General features: G+C 39.9%; 1 protein-coding gene across 5 annotated transcripts in view; it reads right to left on the bottom strand.

The window, feature by feature from the left end:
• FOCAD (focadhesin) overlaps positions 1–22,038 on the bottom strand; it is a 292,503-nt gene that overhangs the window by 22,775 nt on the left and 247,690 nt on the right. For all 5 annotated transcript variants that reach the window (XM_065908204.1, XM_065908205.1, XM_065908203.1 and 2 more), the window contains 3 exons: positions 21,934–22,005; positions 20,540–20,642; positions 18,197–18,277 (listed from right to left, as the gene is read on the bottom strand). In XM_065908204.1, the coding sequence (XP_065764276.1) occupies positions 18,197–18,277; positions 20,540–20,642; positions 21,934–22,005 (256 nt within the window). The remainder of the gene's footprint in view (positions 1–18,196; positions 18,278–20,539; positions 20,643–21,933; positions 22,006–22,038) is intronic.

A 22,038-nucleotide genomic window follows, 5' to 3' on the forward strand; every position in this document is an offset into this window, starting at 1 on the left:
CATGGGAAAAGGAGAAGCATGGGAAAAGGAGAAGCAGAGGCAAAAGAAGAAGCAGAGGCAGAACAAACAGCAGAATTAGCAGATCACAAAAAGTGGGAAAGCAGAAGTTGGGACAGAGTCAGCAAAAAGAGAAACAGCTGCCAAAAGGAGAAGCAAGGGAAAAGGAGAAGCATGGGAAAAGGAGAAGCAAAGCAAAAGGAGAAGCAAAGGTGGAACAAGCATCACAATCAGCAGACCATGAAAAGTGGGAAAGCACAAGAGGGGACAGAGTCAGCAAAAAGAGAAACAGCTGCCGAAAGGAGAAGCAAGGGAAAAGGAGAAGCATGGGAAAAGGAGAAGCAGAGGCAAAAGAAGAAGCAGAGGCAGAACAAACAGCAGAATTAGCAGACCACAAAAAGTGGGAAAGCAGAAGTTGGGATGGAGTCAGCAAAAAGAGAAACAGCGGCCAAAAGGAGAAGCATGGGAAAAGGAGAAGCACAGAGGAAAGGAGAAGCAGAGGCAGAACAAGTAGCAGAATCAGCAGACTCTGAAAAGTAGAAAAGCAAAAATGGGGACAGAGTCAGCAAAAAGAAAAATAGCTGTCGAAAGGAGGAGCAAAGACAAAAGGAGAAGCAAAGGCAAAAGGAGAAGCAGAGGTAGAACAAGCGTCAGAATCAGCAGACCATGAAAAGTGGGAAAGCAGAAGAGGGGACAGTGTCAGGAAAAAGAGAAGCAGCTGCGGAAGAAGCATGGGAAAAGGAGAAGTGCAGGAGAAAGGAGAAGCAGAGGCAGAACAAACATCGGAAGCAGTAGATCTTGAAAAGTGGGAAAGAAGAAGTGGGGATAGAGTCAGCAAAAAGAGAAACAGTTGCCAAAAGGAGAAGCATGGAAAAAGGAGAAGCGGAGGTGGAACAAGCATCAGAATCAGCAGAACAAGAAAAGTGGGAAAGCAGAGTTGGGACAGAGTCAGCAAAAAGAGAAACAGCCGCCGAAAGGACAAGCAAAGGCAAAAGGAGAAGCAGAGGTAGAAAAAGCATCAGAATCAGCAGACCATGAAAAGTGGGAAAGCAGAAGAGGGGACAGAGTCAGCAAAAAGAGAAACAGCTGCCGAAAGGAGAAGCATGCGAAAAGGAGAAGCACAGGAGAAAGGAAAAGCAGAGGCAGAACAAGTAGCAGAATCAGCAGATCATGAGAAGTGGGGAAACAGAAGGGGAGACAGAGTCAACAAAAAGAAAACCAGCTGCAAAAAGGAAAAGCATGGAAAAAGGAGAAGCGAAGGTAGAAAAAGCAGCAGAATCAGCAGACCCTGAAAAAGGGAGAAACAGAGGTGGGTTAGAGTCAGCAAAGGAAAACCAGCTACAAAAAGGAGCATAGAAAAACAGGGAGGTGTATGCAGAATCAGCAAGAAAAGTAGGACAATTAGTAGAAGTTGAAAAATAGAGAGAAGCAGAACTAGAAACAGAATCAACAAAAGGTCAAATAATTGAAAAGATGAGAAGCATAGGGAAAAAGAGAAACATATACAAATGGACAGAGTTTGAATAGACATTTTCCGAAAGATGGTACACAAATGGCCAAAAGATATATGAAACGATGCTCAACATTCACTTCAGTTCAGTCACTTAGTCATGTCCGACTCTTTGCGACCCTATGAATCGCAGCACACCAGGCCTCCCTGTCCATCACAAACTCCCAGAGTTTACTCAAACTCATGCCAATCGAGTTGGTGATGTCATCCAGCCATCTCATCCTCTGTCGTCCCCTTCTCCTCCTGCCCCCAATCCCTCCCAGTATCAGGGTCTTTTCCAATGAGTCAACTCTGCATGAGGTGGCCAAAGTATTGGAGTTTCAGCTTCAGCATCAGTCCTTCCAATGAACCCCCGGGACTTATCTCCTTTAGGATGGACTGGTTGGATCTCCTTGCAGTCCAAGGGTCTCTTAAGAGTCTTCTCCAACACCACAGTTCAAACGCATCAATTTTTCAGCACTCAGCTTTCTTCACAGTCCAACTCTCACATCCATACATGACCACTGAAAAAACCATAGCCTTGACTAGACAGACATTTGTTGGCAAAGTAATGTCTCTGCTTTTTAATATGCTATCTAGGTTGGTCCTAACTTTCCTTCCAAGGAGTAAGCGTCTTTTAATTTCCAGGCTGCAATCACCATCTGCAGTGATTTTGGAGCCCCCCAAGAAAAAGTCTGACACTGTTTCCACTGTTTCCCCATCTATTTCCCATGAAGTGATGGGACCAGATGCCATGATCTTAGTTTTCTGAATGTTGAGCTTTAAGCCAACTTTTTCACTCTCCTCTTTCACTTTCATCAAGAGGCTCCTTAGTCCCTCTTCACTTTCTGCCATAAGGGTGGTGTCATCTGCGTATCTGAGGTTATTGATATTTCTTCCGGCAATCTTGATTCCAGCTTGGGCTTCCTCCAGCCCAGTGTTTCTCATGATGTACTCTGCATATAAGTTAAATAAGCAGGGTGACAACATACAGCCTTGACGTACTCCTTTTCCTATGTGGAACCAGTCTGTTGTTCCATGTCCAGTTCTAACTGTTGCTTCCTGACCTGCATACAGGTTTCTCAAGAGGCAGGTCAGATGGTCTGGTATTCCCATCTCTTTCAGAATTTTCCACAGTTTATTGTGATTCACACAAAGGCTTTGGCATAGTCAATAAGGCAGAAATAGATGTTTTTCTGGAACTCTCTTGCTTTTTCAATGCTCAACATTATTAATCATCAAAAAATGCAAACCGAAACCACAATAAGATATCACCTTATACATATTAGGATGGCTACTATTTGGAAAAAAATAATGAAAAGAAAAAATAACAAGTGTTGGCAAGAATGTGAGGAAAGTAGAATCCTTATACACTTTTGGTGGGATTATAAAACAGAGCCATGATGGAAAACAATAAGATGACTCCTCAGAAAATTAAAAATAGACCTACCTTATAACCTAGTAATCCCATTTCCAAAATTGAAAGTAGAGTTTCAAAGAGACATTTGTATGCTCATATTCATACTATTCACAATAGCCAAGAGCAACCCAAATGTCCATTGATGGATAAGTGTATAAACAAAATGTGATATATACATAAAGTGGAATAGTATTCAACTTTAAAAAGAAAAAAAAATGCTGTTATATGCTACAATGTGTCCTCAACTTTGAGGACACTATGCTAAGTGAGATAAACCAGTCGCAATAAGACAAATGCTATATCAGTTCAGTTGCTTAGTCGTGTCCGACTCTTTGTGACCCCATGGACTGTAGCACGCCAGGCTTCCCTGTCCATCACCAACTCCCAGAGCTTGCTCAAACTCATGTCCAAGGAGTCGGTGATGCCATCCAACCATCTTATCCTCTGTCATCCCTTTCTCCTCCTGCCTTCAATCTTTCCCAGCATCAGGGTCTTTTCCAATGAGTCAGTTCTTCGCATCAGGTGGCCAAAGTATTGGAGCTTCAGCATCAGCATCAGTCCTTCCAATGAATATTCAAGACTGATTTCCTTCAGGATTGACTGGTTTGATCTCCTTGCAGCCCAGGGGACTCGCAAGAGTCTTCTCCAAGTGAAAAACATGGAGTGAAAGTGAAAGTTGCTCAGTTGTGTCCAGCTCTTTGCAACCCCATGAACTGTATGGAATTCTCCAGGCCAGAATACTGGAGTGGGTAGCCTTTCCCTTCTCCTGGGGATGTTCCCAACCCAGGGATCAAACCCAGGTCTCCCACATTGCAGGCAGATTCTTTACCAACTGAGCTACCAGGGAAGCCCATTCCTCTCAAAAACCACAGTTCAAAAGCATCAATTCTTTCGTGCTCAGCTTTCTTTATAGTCCAACTCTCACATCCATACGTGACTACTGGAAAACCATGGCTTTGACTAGATGGACCTTGGTTGGCAAAGTAATGTCTCTGCTTTTTAAAATGGGTCTAGGTTGGCCATAGATTTTCTTCCAAATGCTATGATTCCACTTAAATCCAGCAAGTAGAATAGTCAAATTAACAGATAGGGAAGGTAGAATGGTGGTTATCAGGATCAGGAAAGGAAGAAAGGGTAGTTCTTGCTTAATGGGTACAAAGTTTTAGTTTTGCAAGATAAAAACATTCCAGAGATTAGTTTCACAATGATGTGAATATAGTGTAATCTTATATAAATGTATTCTTTAAAATGGTTACGATGGTAAATTTTATGTTTTTTATACTTTAAAAAAGTTTTTAAAAGGGGGACTTTTGGTTTTCAGATCTACATGTAAGAAGTTTGGCAATTACCACTCTATTATAAACATAAAAAGCTAAACAGACTGAAGAATCAACAACTCTTTTGGATACTTAAGAAAGGGCAAGATGCTGTCTCCAAGACCAGAGAGCCAAACAGAAGAATACAGGGAATCATGGTTTATCTGGGCAGAAACTCAGAGTGGAGAATGCTGCTTGAACAGTGCTGTGACAGGAAAATCTGAACTACGTTTTGTGAAATGCTGGAGGCTCTATGTAGTCAAGTCCTATGCCAACAAATTTGATAACCTAGATGAAAACTATCTACAGACTCAACACAATACCTATAAAATTTCAACAACTTTTTTGCAGAAATGGAAAAGCTGATTCTCAAATTTATATCAAATTGCAAAGGGGGCCCAAATAGTCAAAACAATTTCAAAAAAGAAAAACTTAAAGGACTCACACACATACCAATTTCAAAACTTACTACAGAGCTATAGTAGTCAAAACAGTGTGGTACTGGGAAATCTAAGGATAGACATATATTAAAAATGGAATAAAATTGGGAGGCCAGAAATAAACCCAAACATTTACGGTTAATTGATTTTGGAAAAGGGTGTTAACACCACGCAATAGAAGAAAGAAGGTGTCTCTTCAACAAACACTGCTGGGATGACTAGATATCCACATGCAAAAAATGAAGCTGGATCCCTACTAGTACTAATACCATAGAGAAAAACTAACTTAAAGTAGATCAGTGATAATACAAGAAACTATAAAACTCTTAGAAGAAAACATAGAGATAAGTCTATTGATCCGGTCATGGATTCTTAGGAATGACCAAAAACATGAGCAAAAAAAGGAAAAAAAATAAATTGGGACTGGGGGTGATGAACATTGTTCTGCTATTTGATACTGGTGACACTTGCATAATATTGTGAATGTACTAAATGCCACCCAATTGTAGACTTTAAAATGGCTACAATGGTAAATTTTATGTTATGTGTATTTCAGCACACACACACAAACACAAAGAAGAGAAAGGATGAAGCAGTCTTTGGGAAGAAAGGCAGGATCCATGGAAGATATTGATATGATGCAGCCCTGGCAAGGTAGACAGAAAGAGCAAGATGAAGTCTTGATGCCTGATATCTTTCTGCCTCTGATACTCTGAGGGTTGAGAATAGTATCTGTTCTTACATTTCTGAGAAAGCTATGAGTCCTTGCAGTAAATATTGAGTCACTTGAAGCGAGTCACTGTTTTCTGTAATAAAAAGCACTGTAACATAATTTCTATCACTGCCTACGCTCATTTACTCACAGATTCACAGACTACTTATGCATTGAAAACTAGTAAACCCATCCTTCTAATCCAGGCCTTTCTCTAATGTTTTAGAACTTCAGCTATCTCAAGAATCAGCATGTTTTCTTAGTAGTCACCAATAAACCTCCTTATCTTTGCCTCTGCTGACTTGGAAGGTAAAACTAATAGTGTGCCTTCCAGTGCTGTTTTTCTCCCTGCCAACAAACACTTTTTTGCTTTTTGAAAAAGTTAAAAGCTCAACACACCTGCCACTCATCTATGCTGTTTACCAGTAACTGAAGCTTTATTTCTATTCCACCTTGTGATGTAATACTAGGCGTACAGGAGATATTATCAGGGAGTTAACTATTGCTATTACAAGGAGAAAATTTTCTAACCAAAAAAAAAGTAAATATATTCATAAACACATTCATTTATTCAACTAAGGATCTACTAGCTACCAGACAATGGAAACAGTGTTGAACATGGCAGAAGAGGTCACCGTGGAATGTCTAGTGAGGATGAACAGACAAGGAAAAATCAGGTGTGATTAAAAAAAATGCTGTGATAGGAATTACTTGGTTGGGTATTCACATAACTGTATACTGATTATATACACGTGGTGACTGTCCACACACAAAGTGGGTTGCAAATTGGGGTCTTTGATTTCACAAAACAACAATAACAACAACAAAATTTAAGATGCTTTTTGGGGGACTTTTGGCTCACAATTCACAGAAATAGTCTGATGAATTGGCAGATAGTATAGTGACAATCTGGGCATAGAATTAGTCTTCTCTCCTATTAAGGGCATAAATCCAATTCTATATTGGAAATCTTTTAATCTATAAGCTGATTTCTATTAAATTTTTTTCAGATCAAGTGTTTTTACAATTATATAAAATTATATTCCAGTTCCTTCTACAGAATTCACTAGCAAATTTGCAGTTTCCAGAGGATCTAGAGAATCAGAGAAGACATTAAACCTGTCCTCTAAACCAGGACTCAAAGTGAAATATGACTATTTTTTAGATCCTTTATTGCTTAGGGCTTCCCTGGTGGCTCAGTTGGTAAAAAATCCGCCTGCAATGTGGGAGACCTGGGTTCGATCCCTAGGTTGGGAAGATCCCCTGGAGAAGGGAAAGGCTATCCACTCCAGTATTCTGGCCTAGAGAATTCCATGGACTGTATAGTCCATGGAGTCCCAAAGGGTTGGACACGACTGAGCAACTTTCACTTCACTTCACTTATTGCTGAGACAACGAGCTCTCCCTTGACAGGACAACAGAACTTTCACCAGTGCCTGCACATTACTATCTACACACTTTGTTTGTTGTCTCTATACTCTTTAGAACTGACCTGATATACAAGTTCCCTGGTGGTGAGAGGGTAACAGACAGGAAGGCCAGGGGTCTCCAAATGGAGGAAACAGGCTGCAAGCCTCAGACACTTCTTATCTCTTTCTTAATCAGCAGGAGGAAACCAACAAGTATTAAAGTTTTTCCCTTTCTCTATACAAATTTAAAAGGAGGTATCTCTTAAAATTCTGTGCTGCCATATGACACCTGGCTCCATCTTTACTTTTCTCAAACCTTGAGCTAACCAATGTGTTTTTCTTATGGAAGTGTTTGTCTTAAGCTTAATGAGCTACGTATTTACCCTAGACTCTGTCTTTCTTCAAGTCGGTTCCACCTAAGACTCAGAACCTATTTGACAAACCTGTATGTTTTCCTCCTACATTTTTCTCCTAATCTAATCATTTTATGGCCTGGGATGACTCACCAGGTGCCAGTGTGATCTCAAAATGCATGTTGTGGGTGAGGGGCCTGGGGCCACTCTCAATTTGTAGAAATCTCCTTTTTATAATTAACAGCTTGTTAGTAGCTATATAACATCCGGCTTAAAGACCAGCAGGGGGGCGCTCTTTCTGCCCCCTTCTGATGCCTGTCTCAGGAGCTTTCTCTCTCTCTTTTATACTTTGGTGGTAGTTTAGGCACTAAGTCATGTCCGCCTCTTGCGACCCCATGGACTGTAGCCCGCCAGGCTCCCCTGTCCACAGGGATTCTCCAGGCAAGAATACGGGAGTGGGTTGCCATTTCCTTCTCCAGGGGATCTTTCCGACCCAGGAATTGAACCCAGGTCTCCTGCATTGCTTTAAGCCAACTTTTTCACTCTCCTCTTTCACTTTCATCAAGAGGCTCTTTAGTTCCTCTTAATTTTCTGCCATAAGGGTAATAGATGGGGAGACAGTGGAAACAGTGTCAGACTTTATTTTGGGGGGCTCCAAAATCACTGCAGATGGTAACTGCAGCTATGAAATTAAAAGACACTTACTCCTTGGAAGGAAAGTTATGACCAACCTAGATAGCATATTAAAGAGCAGAGACATTACTTTGCCAACAAAGGTTCATCTGGTCAAGGCTATGGTTTTTCCAGTGGTCATGGATGGATGTGAGAGTTGGACTGTGAAGAAAGCTGAGTGCCAAAAAATTGATGCTTTTGAACTGTGGTGTTGGAGAAGACTCTTGAGAGTCCCTTGGACTGCAAGGAGATCCAACCAGTCCATTCTAAAGGAGATAAGTCCTGGGTGTTCATTGGAAGGACTGATGCTGAAGCTGAAACTCCAATACTTTGGCCACCTCATGCGAAAAGTTGATTCATTGGAAAAGACCCTGATGCTGGGAGGGATTGGGGGCAGGAGGAGAAGGGGACGACAGAGGATGAGATGGCTGGATGGCATCACCGACTCGATGGGCATGAGTTTGAGTAAATTCCGGGAGTTTGTGATGGACAGGGAGACCTGGCGTGCTGCGATTCGTGGGGTCACAAAGAGTCGGACACGACTGAGCGACTGAACTGAACTGAACTCCTGCATTGCAGGCAGATTCTTTACCGACTAAACTCCAAGGGAAGATATCAATACTTTATACTTTAATAAAACTTTATTACACAAAAGCTCTGAACAATCAAGCCTCGTCTCTGGCCCTGAATTGAATTCTTCTCCTCTGGAGGCCAAGAATCCCAGTGTCTTTCGTGGTTCAGTAACAACCTTTCAGTGGCTCAGATGGAAAAGAATCTGCCTGCAATGTGGGAGACGTGTGTTCAATCTCTGGGTCAGGAAGATCCCCTGGAGAAGGAAATGGCAACCCACTCCTGTATTCTTGCCTGGAGAATTCCATGGACAGATGAGCCTGGTGGGTCACAGTCCATGGGGTGGCAGAGTCAGACACAAATGACTGAGCGACTCAGTCAGACTGAGCGACTAACAAACAAAACAATATACAAGCAAGTGTCAGAAACGAGAAGAACTTGTCAAATGGAGCACAGGAAATCCAGTAAGTGCTATTATGCAATACACCTTCCACTTTTCAAAAAAGCAGGGAATTAGTATGGACTAACAGAGGGCTTCCCTGGTGGCTCAGAGGTTAAAGCGTCTGCCTGCAGTGCAGGAGACCTGGGTTCGATCCCTGGGTTGGGAAGATCCCCTGGAGAAGGAAATGGCAACCCACTCCAGTACTCTTCCCTGGAAAACCCCATGGATGGAGAAGCCTGGTGGGCTACAGTCCATGGGGTCACAAAGAGTCGGACATGACTGAGCGAGATAGCGCAACAGAGCTAGAATCACACAGAATTTTCTACTATATTTACAGGCAATTAATTCTGACACTAACTGGAATGAAAGAAATTATAGTAGATGTTAGGGATGGAGAAAATACCTGGTAGTTCTAAGCATGTGGGGGGAAGTATGAAGAGAGAGGTAGCCCTAAAATGCGAGATCAGAGTCACATGGTTCTCTCCCCAGAGATCATCAGCATCAGACATAAGACTCCACACCTAGGGTATGGGAATGATCAGTTCCCTTATTATAGAGCTCTGTCTTTCACACAAGTGCCTCAGATAAAGAGAAATACGGGAATGCTTTATAGACAATGGATTTGGAACTCAGAAGGCCTAACAGTACTTGTTAAAAGGATCCAGATGTTTTAAAATGCGGGTACAAAGTTGCTTTAAACCCCTCACCCAGTTGACAGCTTCAAAGAACTCTGATATAAATGGCATATCCGAACCTAATGCATTACAACAGGACCCATTATCACACATACTTTGGCTACACAGAGGATCCGATCTCAACGATATAATGTACATGCGTAACCCTTACAGGAAAAGTCTGGTAACAAGTAGGCTAACAGTTGCTGGTGTCTCTATGCTCCATCACCAGCATGCTGTCACTTATATTGTGTGGATATATCTTTACCTTTTCCATCTTTAGCACTGTTTAGAAGAAATATATATATGTTTGTGTGGGTGTGTCTACATGATTAAAGCTGTAGAACAACAAATATTTGAAAACTGCTAACATGCCAAGTACTCTGTACTAAGCATTTAGGATTAAACACAGAAGCTCTTCCTGCCCTTGAGGAAATTACAGTCTAATGGGAAAGATGGACTTTAAACAAAGAATCATGAATAATTAAGCAGATAATTACACATATGTAAAGTACTACAAAAAACATAAAGGAACGTATCACATAGCAAATCTATACTAATCAGGGAACATCTGGGTGCCGGGAGCTAGCACACGAGATCCCATCCATGACAAGGTCATGAGGAGAAGACCTGACAAGAAAGGCAGATCAGGACTTCAGGGATTTCGAAAAGATGCCCCGGCGCTCACCTTAAAGATGGTCTCTGTCTTTCTGATGCTTGCTATATTAGACTACTCCCTAATTTATGAGACACAAGTACACGGCCTTCCCCGATCTCTCTCCAAACAGAATCAACTTAGAACTTTAATCAATATGTCCCCCGGATGGTGGTATTCTATAAGATTATCCAGGATGAAAGGAGTGTTTCAATTTAGACCCCTTTGCTGGCATTCTAGCCTGCTTGGCAAATGCGTACTAATGTACATGACTGCTCACAACACCTTAATCATAAACAGCATAAAGAACCTGATCACATAAAAGGCCCTAAAAGGCACAGAGCCCTTCAGGGGGTGAGGAAGCCCTATTAGAGAACATAAAAATATTATTCTAAAAGTGGTTATAGTTAAAGATTTAGAAAAATAAGAGTTTAGAATTGTTCATTTTAACCAGGAATGCTAAATAGGGGCTGCCTCACTGGAGCTGCAGAGTCTTTGTGTTGTAAACCTTTTAGACAAATTTAACTGATAACTTCTGCAAAAGGACTGACCTTTGTGTTCATTAAAGAACAGATTACAGGAAAACAGCTTTGCATTCATCTAAGTCATAAAATGTCAATAGGCCCCATGGCCAGAAGATAATGTACAAGACCCTCATAAACAAAGAAGTATGCAGAAAATACCTTGGTTTCGTGAAGGACAAGCTGACATAATGTTAAACTATCTTCCCCTTAGAAAAGTACTAACTTAGGGTATAAAAGCTATGGTAAAAAAAAAAAAAAAAAGGATTGCCAACCTCTGCTGCACCCCCCATCTGGTCACTCTCTCTCTCTCTCTCTTTCTCTCGCCGACGCCGTTTATCCTGAGGGTACCCCTGGATCCTGCCGAGGCTGGACCCCAGCATCTGGGAATCCTCCCTTGCCTTCCACTGAGGAAAGGATGTTTAAAACAAAATGGAAAGGATGAGTAGGATTTTTCTAGACAAAGTCCTTAGAAAACACAGGTAGACAATATAAAGACAGCAGGCATATTTTTGCAGATGCTAAGCCCCATGCCAGGAACTATATAATCAAGATCAGTTCAGTTCAGTTCAGTCGCTCAGTCGTGTCTGACTCTTTGTGACCCCATGGACTGCAGCACGCCAGGCTTCCCTGCCCATCACCAACTCCTGGAGTTTGCTCAAACTCATGTCCATCATGAGTCGGGTGAAGCCATACAACCATCTTGTCCTCTGTCTGCACTGCTAACCGAAATAGCTGTTGATAACAGTTGGTGATTCTGATGGTTCAGTCAGACACAAGGGTTGGTAGGATGTTCTGTCTTAGGACCAAGTACATCATCTGGTGTTACCAGAAACAAAAACATCCCTGAGCCCATGAGCACCAGGAAGGCCACCAAGCAGGGTGGCTGCCCAGTGGAAATCAGGGCCCAAGAGAGAGAAAGGCAGGTTTATCAGGACTCTGGCAAATATATTGAGAATAACGGGAGCCGGGTTTCTTACAATCTAGAGGAGGTTACAAATAAGAAGAGGAAAATGCAGAAGGAAATCTGCGATACCGGTTTGGAGATGTTGGTGTAAACTCATGGTTTTCAACACACATAGCTAGACATGAAAATACAGTCATATGTGAGAGAGAGAAGGGAGGGGAGGGAAGAAGAGAGAGGACAAATTTTCTAAGTGTCCACTGAAAGGGCCTAGGAGCACTGATTACCTCAGTAGCAATGTAGTAATTTGTGCTCAGATCTTGACTTCTAAATATCATTCTCCACTAAAAGACACTTGAGTTCTTAGGCTACTACAAGTCTGAGGATAAAATAAGATGAACCCAGAACATCTTTGTGTGCCATAAACAAAAGGATGTACTCAAAGAATGATGAGGTTATCTCAGAAGGACATAAGAGTCAGAGGCTCTTATCTAATCTGGAACAATTTGAGGACAACTCAAAATAATGAATAACTGAATAATAATTAAATACAGTAGGAATTTAGTGGTCCATATCGAAAGAAAGACAGGCAGAAAGAAAGAAGAAGAAAGACAGGAAGGAAGCACAGAAAGCAGGGCAGGCAGCTTTTCCTTACATGAGAAAGTCTACAACAAAATGTAAATGGGATAATGGAATTTTCTTCTTCTTGCTTATGGCTTGTAGGTTTATGTACTTTCCTGTGTGTGTGTGCTCAGTTGGGTCTGACTCTTTGCAACCCCAGGGTCTGTAGCCCACCAGCCTTCCCTGTCCATGGGATTATCCCAGCAAGAATACTGGAGTGGATTGCCATTTCCTCCTGCAGGGGATCTTCGAGACCCAGGGATTGAATCTGCATCTACTATGTCTCCTGCATTGGCAGGCAGATTCTTTACCACTGAGCCATCTGGGGAGCCCCAAAAAGAAGTCTAACATTTAATTAAAAAAAGAAACCACCAAAAAAAAAAAAAAAGAAACCACATCTCAAATAGTAAATACATACAAAAATGTTCATTCCTTCTGACAATGAATGCAAATTAGCCTTAAGGCATCATTTTATACCTGCCTGGCTTTTATTATAGTCATTTGTTTATCTAAATGAAGGTTTGCTTTGTAATATGATAACTAGAAAGGGTTTATTCTTCATTTATTTTCTAAGCACTGTTATATAAAATGACTCATAAACTCATAATCCTTACAAAAACTCTAGAAAGAAGATTCAATTATTTTTTCCACTTTACAGAGGCAATTGAGCCTTACAGACTTAAGCAGCTTGCCTGAAGTGACACAGCCAAGAAGCCATATAAGTGGGCTATGAACCCAGGCAGTCTGGCTCCCAAGCTTTTAACCTTTATGACAAGCTGCTATCCTGTGATATTTATAGAGGGCCGAGGTACTGAAGCCTAATACAATTCTTCTGAAGAGCAGTGAGGCCATGCCATCCTTATAGTCATCACATCCTCAGAGTCTAATTATAAATTGATGAGAATTTATCCTAAGGAAAGGTACATGCACAAGGATATTCTCTATTATGGAAACATTTTAGATGACCAATAAGGAAATGGGTTAATTATGATTCATCAACTTGACAGAAAATTCTACAGTCAGTCATTTAAAAATGATAATTATGGAAATATATGGAAAACAGGGAAATGTTTACAATACAATATTACCTTAAAGAATACAAAGCATATGTACACTGGGAAATATGTAAACATTGTGTGTACATAAAAGCAACAAATTAAAAGGTAAAATTTTTAAATGATAATAGCTGTTAAAAAGGGCTTCCCTGGTGGCTCAGATGGTAAAGAATCTGCCTGCCATGCAGGAGACCTGGGTTCGATCTCTGGGTCAAGAAGGTATCTTGGAGAAGGGAATGGCAACCCACTTCAGTATTCTCGCCTGGAAAATTCTATGGACAGAGGAGCCTAGCAGGCTACATACAGTCCATGGGGTCTCAAAGAGTCGGACACGACTGAGCAACTAACATACACCGAAAGCCATGGGATAATTGTTTACTCTTTCAAATATTTCTGTGATGTTTACAACAACAAAAAATCCCAACATACTCTATTAACACTAGTCTAGAGAGTGATGTAAGAATGCTCTTCATACTTTCCCAACCCTCCTTATGCAGGAGATTAGTGGTGATCATGTCCATTTACATGGAAATTTGTTCTATATTTTAAAAAGACAATAAAATAATATATATTTTATAATTCAACATAATCTAACACACACACAGCTAGAGGACACAAACTGGAATATCTACTGAGGCGATCTCTAGGTGGTGAGATTACGGGGAATTCTTTCTTTTTCTTCATACTGTTTTTGAACTTCATGTCATACACACATTGCTTGCTCAGTTGTGTCTGACTCTTCACGACCCTATGGACTGCAGCCTGTCAGGCTCCTCTGTCCATGGAATCTTCCAGGTGAGAACCCTAGATGGGCTTCCATTTCCTCCTCCAGGGGATCTTCCCAACTCAGGGATTGAACTCGCGTCTCCTGAGTTGGCAGGCAGATTCTTTATTACTATTGTCACCTGGGAAGCCCGTTATACACATGTGTTTATTTCTAATAACTTTGTAAAAAGAATTGTATTGGTAAGCTATTACTAAACTAAACCTATTTAAAAATAATATACTTTGGTAACCAACTTCATAATTTCAAAAGGAAAATAAGACAACTTTCTCATATCATTTATTCTATACTCGGAGTTCATTCTGTTCTTTTGGTTAGACTCATCAACAATTATGTCTCATGCAGTAATCCTGAAATGATCAATCGACAATCTACCTACTTATAGTTTATGTACAAGCCCAACTCATACACTCAAATCACTGAGCAATGAATCCATATCAAGAAGAAAATGCCATTCATAATGACTTAATTTTAAGGATTTAAATATGTTTTCCTTAAATTAATACTTCTTACTATAAAATTTAAAGTCTAGTAGAAAAATCTTGGAAAGTCATATTCCCTAGCAAGAGAACTGGTAAGAATATAACTCTAAATTATTAGTGAAAGTGAAGTCGCTCAGTCGTGTCCGACTCTTTGTGACTCCATGAACTATACAGTCTATGGAATTCTCTAGGCCAGAATACTGGAGTGGGTAGCCTTTCCCTTCTTCAGGGGATCTTCCCAACCCAGGGATTGAACCCAGGTCTCCCTCATGGCAGGTGGATTCTTTACCAGCTGAGCCACGAGCACAGAGTCTTATCCATTGGACCACCAGGGAAGTCCCCCTTAATTATTAGGTAGATATATATAACATTATCACCAAAAATAAATGATGACTTTCAGTAAGTACTTTTAAGACTGTTTAACTGTTTTATTTTAAAACTAGGAAAAAATCTTGAAATCTGAATATACTCTGAGGTTGAGAAAAAAACAAATATCAGAAATCAGGAGAAAGAACAAATGAATAGAAAAGAAGGAAAAATAAGAGCCAAAACTTAGAGGGCCCTAAGAAGAAAAAAATAATTCCAGAATAGGAGGAATTAGATTATAAGCAAATTTTAAGCCCAGCACAGTCAATAAATATCCATAGGAATAGATTATGATGATGACAAAGGTTAAGGAATATTACATCTGCCAGGAGGTGGGACTATTAGGGAAGAAAAGAAAATGTTATAGAGTATAGCAAAAAACCAGTTATATTCAAAACTATTAACTGAAGTCTTTCAAAAATGGAAGGAATTTTATCTATTTGGCATGGTTTTAAAAATGTAGGCCTGTGTGAAGGAATGGATACTATGAATATTTGGTATGTTCTATTGTTGAGTTTTAAAGTGGGTATCTAAAACGAGAAAAGTCCTAAACATGAGAACGCAGACTAATATATTCACTGTCTCAGATCTGATTGGTTAAAATTGAGATCATTTCTTCCAATCTCACCCTGGCATATGTGTGGATCAAGGATAACGTGTAACATTGTTCTTCCTCTTGTAAGTTATTAAATGGCACACATAGGCAATGGAGCCATGCTATCCCAAAAGTTTTCCCCCTTTTGCATATGCCAAGCATGATTTTTATTCTCTCAAGCCATTTCTTCCTCAAAAGAGTTCACCAAAGTTGTCATCCTTCCTATCAGCAGCCCCACTGGACTCTGATGAGTGACATCCAGACATTTAAACTCAAAAGCTGCTTCAGAAGGGAGTTATTAAAATTCAAATGAGCTGGGCATATTGAAGAAGAAAACACTCGTTTGCATGCACACCTCCGCATTTGGCCATCCCATTTAGACCCACAGAGCAGGGTCTGGTTTTGTCTTTGTAAATGGGCTTCCGAGGCGGAGGTCAGCCTCCCACGGCCCCCACTCCTCTGGGGTCATCATTAGTAATGTGTAAGGCTGAATAGATTTTCCTTGGAATCTAGTCAGGAAACCTGACAAAAAGGCAGCCCTCTCCCACAACCTGAAAATGCCAAAAATCTGATTGGTAATAAGGCATTTTTAAAATACTTCATTTACTTGTCTTCAAATAGTTTTAATAGCAAGATTTTACATAACATTTCTGATATCAGTTTCACTTGATGTTTTTCAGTTTGGGAACAGAATATTTCCTATTGTATTGTGACAGACCAATCATAAAAATGTTACATTTTATCAAGAATTTCCACAAGATTCAGAGAAAATTCACTTCTGCTAAGAAATATGAATCTAGGGATTAAATGACATTTTAGTCACTAGAAAAGGAGTCTGTGTTTCATTTGTTTTAAGAATCTTATTTCTCATGGAAAAATCTCACATTAGCATCATTTAAAAAGTTTATAAGATATCAGTGAGCAAACTAACAAAAACAAATCAACAAAAAACTAGAGCAAAAGTATGTTCCTAGAATTATTCAGCAGCAGCAGCAGAATTATTCTAGCCATGCAAATCTTAGATGTTCCTTTAGTAAGAATTCAACTTCCTATTAATGGAGACATCTCTGCTACAATATCTACTTTATTTTTTTCATTTATTTTTATTAGTTGGAGGCTAATTACTTTACAATATTGTAGTGATTTTTGCCATACATTGACATGAATCAGCCATGGATTTACATGTGTTCCCCATCCCCACCTCCTGCCTCCCTCCCCATCCCATCCCTCTGGGTCTTCCCAGTGCACCAGCCCTGAGCACTTGTCTCATGCATCAAACCTGGGCTGGTGGTCTGTTTCACCCTTGACAGTATACTTGTTTCAATGCTATTCTCTCAGAACATTCCACCCTTGCCTTCTCCCAGAGTTCCAAAGTCTGTTCTGTACATCTGCATCTCTTTTTCTGTCTTGCATATTGGGTTATCGTTACCATCTTTTTAAATTCCATATATATGCATTAGTATACTGTATTGGTCTTTATCTTTCTGGCTTACTTCACTCTGTATAATCGGCTCCAGTTTCATCCATCTCATTAGAACTGATTCAAATGAATTCTTTTCAATATCTACTTTAAAAAGATTTAATTTATGGCAATATATAAACAACTCCATATTATGTGTAATAAATGACATGTATGTATACATGTCACACATACATACATGTATCTGTGCGACAATGATGTAACATTATACCAACTTTTACTGAAGATATGAAAAGCAAGTTATGCTAACTCACAACTCAAGGATAATAGCACAATTTCTGGAATTCCAGAAACTAAGGGAATTTATGTCCAGGCTTTGAAAGTAGTTTATAACTTGGAAGCTCCAGGGATTACTGTACTCAGTAGAAACCTAGACAATAGACATGACCTCTAATGTCCCTTCCAATGGTAAGATTTTATTCTTCCATGACCTCCATTAATCAAATTTTCTTCCTCCAGATGTCTTCATTTTAATTTGTTTAAAGACTTTCCCCCTAAAATTTGGATGGATTTGTTATAATACAGGCATTGGTTTTGCCCATTGGTTTTGACTAACACAACCAGCCCAACGAAGAATGAAACTAGCAAAACATCAATGAAAGAACATTACATAAAACTGGTTCCTCAGCCACAACACACTCAGTTTGGATCCATTTTTTCCTCAAAGCATAAATTTATAGATGTGTATCATTAATGTGCATTTATTTAAAAATTTATGTGGGATTATTTTGGCTCCAGTTAAAAACAAAAGCACTAAATCTCTGTCTTTCTGTTGTTGGTGGCAGTAACAAAGAATCACAAAGGCATTATTGCAGAGAAAAAGAACACAAGCTAAAATTAAGAACCAGAGCCAGTGATTCCAACAACATAGAGTGATCACACAAAGTTCAAGAAGACCTACCTCCAAAGTTAGGTCCTGTAAGACAAACGTGTGTTTTCTCTTTTTAGGTCACACTCGCTTGAAATTGACAATAAAAGTAATGTGCTCTTATACTTTTGAAATGGCCAAAAGGAAGATTAGATATTAGATTGGTAATTTCAAGAGGATACACAGTATGTATGTTTGTGTATCACTTATTTTGTAGCTGGTCTCCGAGTAAGCTCTACTGCAAAGATGATCTGGAGGGAGGAGAAATTATTCACCCTTTCAGATTTGTATTGTTTAATCTACAGAAGCAAGCTTAGGACATACAAACTTAACATGTAGAAAGAAAGAGTTCAAGAAATGTGCTCACTTGCCTTTTTTTCCTCCTGTAACGAAGAAGCCAACGGCTGCTCTAATAAAACTGCTTTCAGGCAAATAGCTGAAGTCAGTAGGAACTGTGGAGACAGAAAATGATCAAATTAACCAGTGAACTTGGCAGGACTAATGAAGGAAAGATAATGATCTCATGCTGCTATATCAACCTAGAGACAAAGCGGAGATGTTTATGCCATTAATCTCAGAACAATACTCTGTGGTTGCAACTAATTCTATTAGATTAAGTGGCTGGCCTTGAAGTAATCACTGAGACTATATGCAAGCAAACCTAAAACAGTGGTAAATCTGGGAGGGGTTGGAAAAAACCATAGAAGAAGAAAATTGTACCAAAGTGGTTTAAAAAAAACAACAACACCCTTTTCCACTTTGGCACATCAATGAACTCCAATCCAGTGACCTCCTCTGTGTCAGCACGGAGTCTGCTGGACTTCTAAGCTGAGACCACCATTCTATGGGCTATCAAGGGCATCCTGAGTCAGATATATGAACCCTGGAAATACGTCAGTCAGTATTAATACTAGTCACTCTCTTATTTCATGAGACAGGGACTTCTATGTGAACAACACATACAAAAAACCAGATGTGCCTGCTGACCTGAAATAGCGACGCAGTGACATTTATGCTAGTTGAGTCCTGGGAGTTTCCTAGATTCTTTTCCTCCTGGTTCCCATATTGTTTCATGAGATGGTTTTTACTGGGATAGATAGCTCCACTGGAAAATTCCATCAGAAACGAGCAGTTGTACTTTTCCAGACACACAGTCATTTTGCTCAAAGAACCTGAGTGTAAGAAGATTCACTACAACTGACCTCGAGTATATGTGGGCCAGACTATGTAGCCCATAGCATAATAATGACAAGCCTATGTAAAAAAGCAAAAGTCTGACATAAACATGCTATTTTTACCAGGACATTGAGAGACCACTGTCCTTCAGGCCTAGCATTACCAAGGGTTTTCAATATGACAATATTTTTTTTTTCTTTTTCCAGTTTTAATATGACAGCTTCTCTGGTATCTCAGTTGGTAAAGAATCCACCTACAATGCAGGAGACCCTGGTTCGATTCCTGGGTCAGGAAAATCCCCTGGAGAAGGGATAGGCTATCCACTCCAGTATTCTTGGGGTTCCCTGGTGGCTCAGATGGTAAAGAATCTGCCTGCAATGCAGGAGGCCTGTGTTCAATCCCTGGGTTGGGAAGATCCCCTGGAGAAGGGAACAGCAGTATTCTTGCCCACTCCAGAATTCTTGCCTGAAGAATTCCATGGACAGAGGGAGAATTCCATGGATAGAGGAGCCTGGCAGTCTACAGTCCATGTGGTTGCAAAGAGTTGGACACAACTGAGCAACCTTCACTTCACAGTATGACAGCTTTTAAATGTATAAAGTTCATTATGTGGGGAACGCTGTGGAACTATGCCCTATTTATATAGCTAAGGAATGACTGAAAGGTAGGGAAACAGTAATTACGGTGGCCCGCGTTCATGGTAATGCTGTCAGTAGAATATGTCAGGGGATATGTGAAACTAGGTTTTAGTGAGGAAACTTTGGTACCTAAACCTCCCTGGCCTGAGTCCAAGGGAGCCAGTGGTCAAAATTCTATAAAGAGCAAGGAGCAGATATAGGTCCCAGTGCATTACACTGATGTCTTCCCCAGAAAATCTCCAAGTACATACATAAATTAAGCACGTGGGAACTGCAAATATTTTTATTGCTTTTATTAAAAAGCAATAGAAATAGAAAAAATCTTGCTACATTAAGACCTAGGATTTTAATTCCAAAGCCAAGGAGATGCACATCTTTAAAAGAATTTACCTCAGTCTTTTCTCAATGCAGGGACCAGAACTCCAGCCATATAAAGAGTCTTTTAATGAAATATGAATGTTATACAAACTATAATTACATCTAGTCAAGTAAAAAGAACTCTGTTCCAAGCTTCAAGGATCTGATTCCTAGTTTCTGGATTTCTCACTAAGATTGGACTTATGTCACGTAATCCTTCTGAGTCTTAGGTTCTTTGTAAAATACGGTGTTAGACCCAACATCTAAACTGATCTCTAAGGAAGGAAGAGAGGGACAGTGAAAAGAGTACAGGCTTTGGCGGCTGTCAGATCTGATTTCAAACTGTGTATTTCCCACTTAACTGCTGTGTAACGCTGGGCAAGTCAGGAGACTTCTCCATGGTCCATCTTCCTCTGACGTAAAAGAGGGACAGTAACACACAGCCCTGAAGATGGCTGTGAAAATTAACGCTCTTAACAAAGTAGACAGCCCCACGGCAGCACCCCTCCTTCCAGTTCCCATGCTCTACGACTCCAATCTTACCCGAGGTTCTACTTTGATTTGAGGACAGAGTAGACAGATGAAGATGTCCTAGAAGCCAGATGGCATTTGACTGAAGACCAATCACCCCAGACACACTGATGACCTATGAATGAAATGTTAACAGTTCAACGATGGGCAAGATACAAATTCCACTCAATAAAAGGCCACACACAGAAGGTCACTGATCTTTCATGAGGTGGCAGCTTGGCTGGTAATGAGAAGCTCTATGACAAGACGTACTATCCTCTGTGTAGTATGCTAGATGTGGGACACAGAGGTGATCAACAAGTGTTGCTGAATGAAAGAATGAATGAATCTATCAGTCATGACAGAAGGCATCAGTAATTGTCTCAGATTTCACTGAGTCAGACTGGTCTAAAGGAGTTTTCAAAAAATGGGAAAAGAAAATCCAAAAAGTAAAAAGGGCTGATAGTTGCTTAGGACTAAAATACGTTTAAAAGTAGAAGGAGATATTATTAGGTTCTCTTCTTTAAACAGTGTTCTATTACTATTTGACCATTCATAATATGATCTTTTAAATAATATTTTTCATTTATAGATTTTTTTACCCAAGTTATAGCAATTTAAGTTTCAGGAATTTTTTGAGAATATTTACACTCATACATGCAAAAGACAGTTTCTTCTGTTCCAGGATTTGTTTGCTTTCAAAGGCATGAATTACTACAACTTCTTCATGTGGTGAGTATTATAACCAGCTATATTTTACAAAAAAAAAAAAAGACAAACAAGTATGCTAGGTGAAAGCCGAGGACACGAAAGTCTACATGTGGTAAGAATATAACTATGCAGAGAAAATAAGAACGCTTATAAAGAAACATGACCAAATATGAGTAGCAGCTGCTTCAGGTTGAGAGGAGACTCAGTGATATTTTTTTAGCTTCTTCCATTCAATGAACATCATGCCATTTTAAATAAAAATCTGAAAATATAAAATCATTTCTAAGCAGATGGACAATTTTATTCTTTAGCCAAGAATAACTCTGACAATAATGCACTCAAATACTTTTAGTGACATCTGAACTAGTGCCTCTTGACCATTCTGCTTAGCTATCTGCCCTGCCCTTTGACAGTCTTCTATTTTTCCTTGTCTGGAGGGCCTGACATTCTTTGCATGGTCGGGTTTTAATTTTTAAGAGAAATCAAAGTAACTTAAGTTAACTCAATAATTCTAGCTTTCTTTTTTTCCAGAGGTGATGCATGTTGGTCAGCAAATGCAGGGCCCTAAGCAATTCTCCATTGTCCCTGGAACTCGCCATGAATGACCAGAGATTTCCCCATTTTCTATGTAAGACAGTTTGTATCATGAGAAGGAAAAAGACAACAATGGGGAATATCTGTTTTCCCACTTAAGGATTTGAAATTCTTCTTCTTACCTGAGTTAAAGTTCTAATGACTTCATTAAGTCTGCCTTGAAACTGAGAGGACTGGATGGCTTCTGACTTCAGCTGAAAGAAAAAGGAGGAATAACCATTCAAAAA

This window comes from Muntiacus reevesi, chromosome 17, assembly GCF_963930625.1.
Source record: "Muntiacus reevesi chromosome 17, mMunRee1.1, whole genome shotgun sequence".
NCBI lineage: Eukaryota > Metazoa > Chordata > Mammalia > Artiodactyla > Cervidae > Muntiacus > Muntiacus reevesi.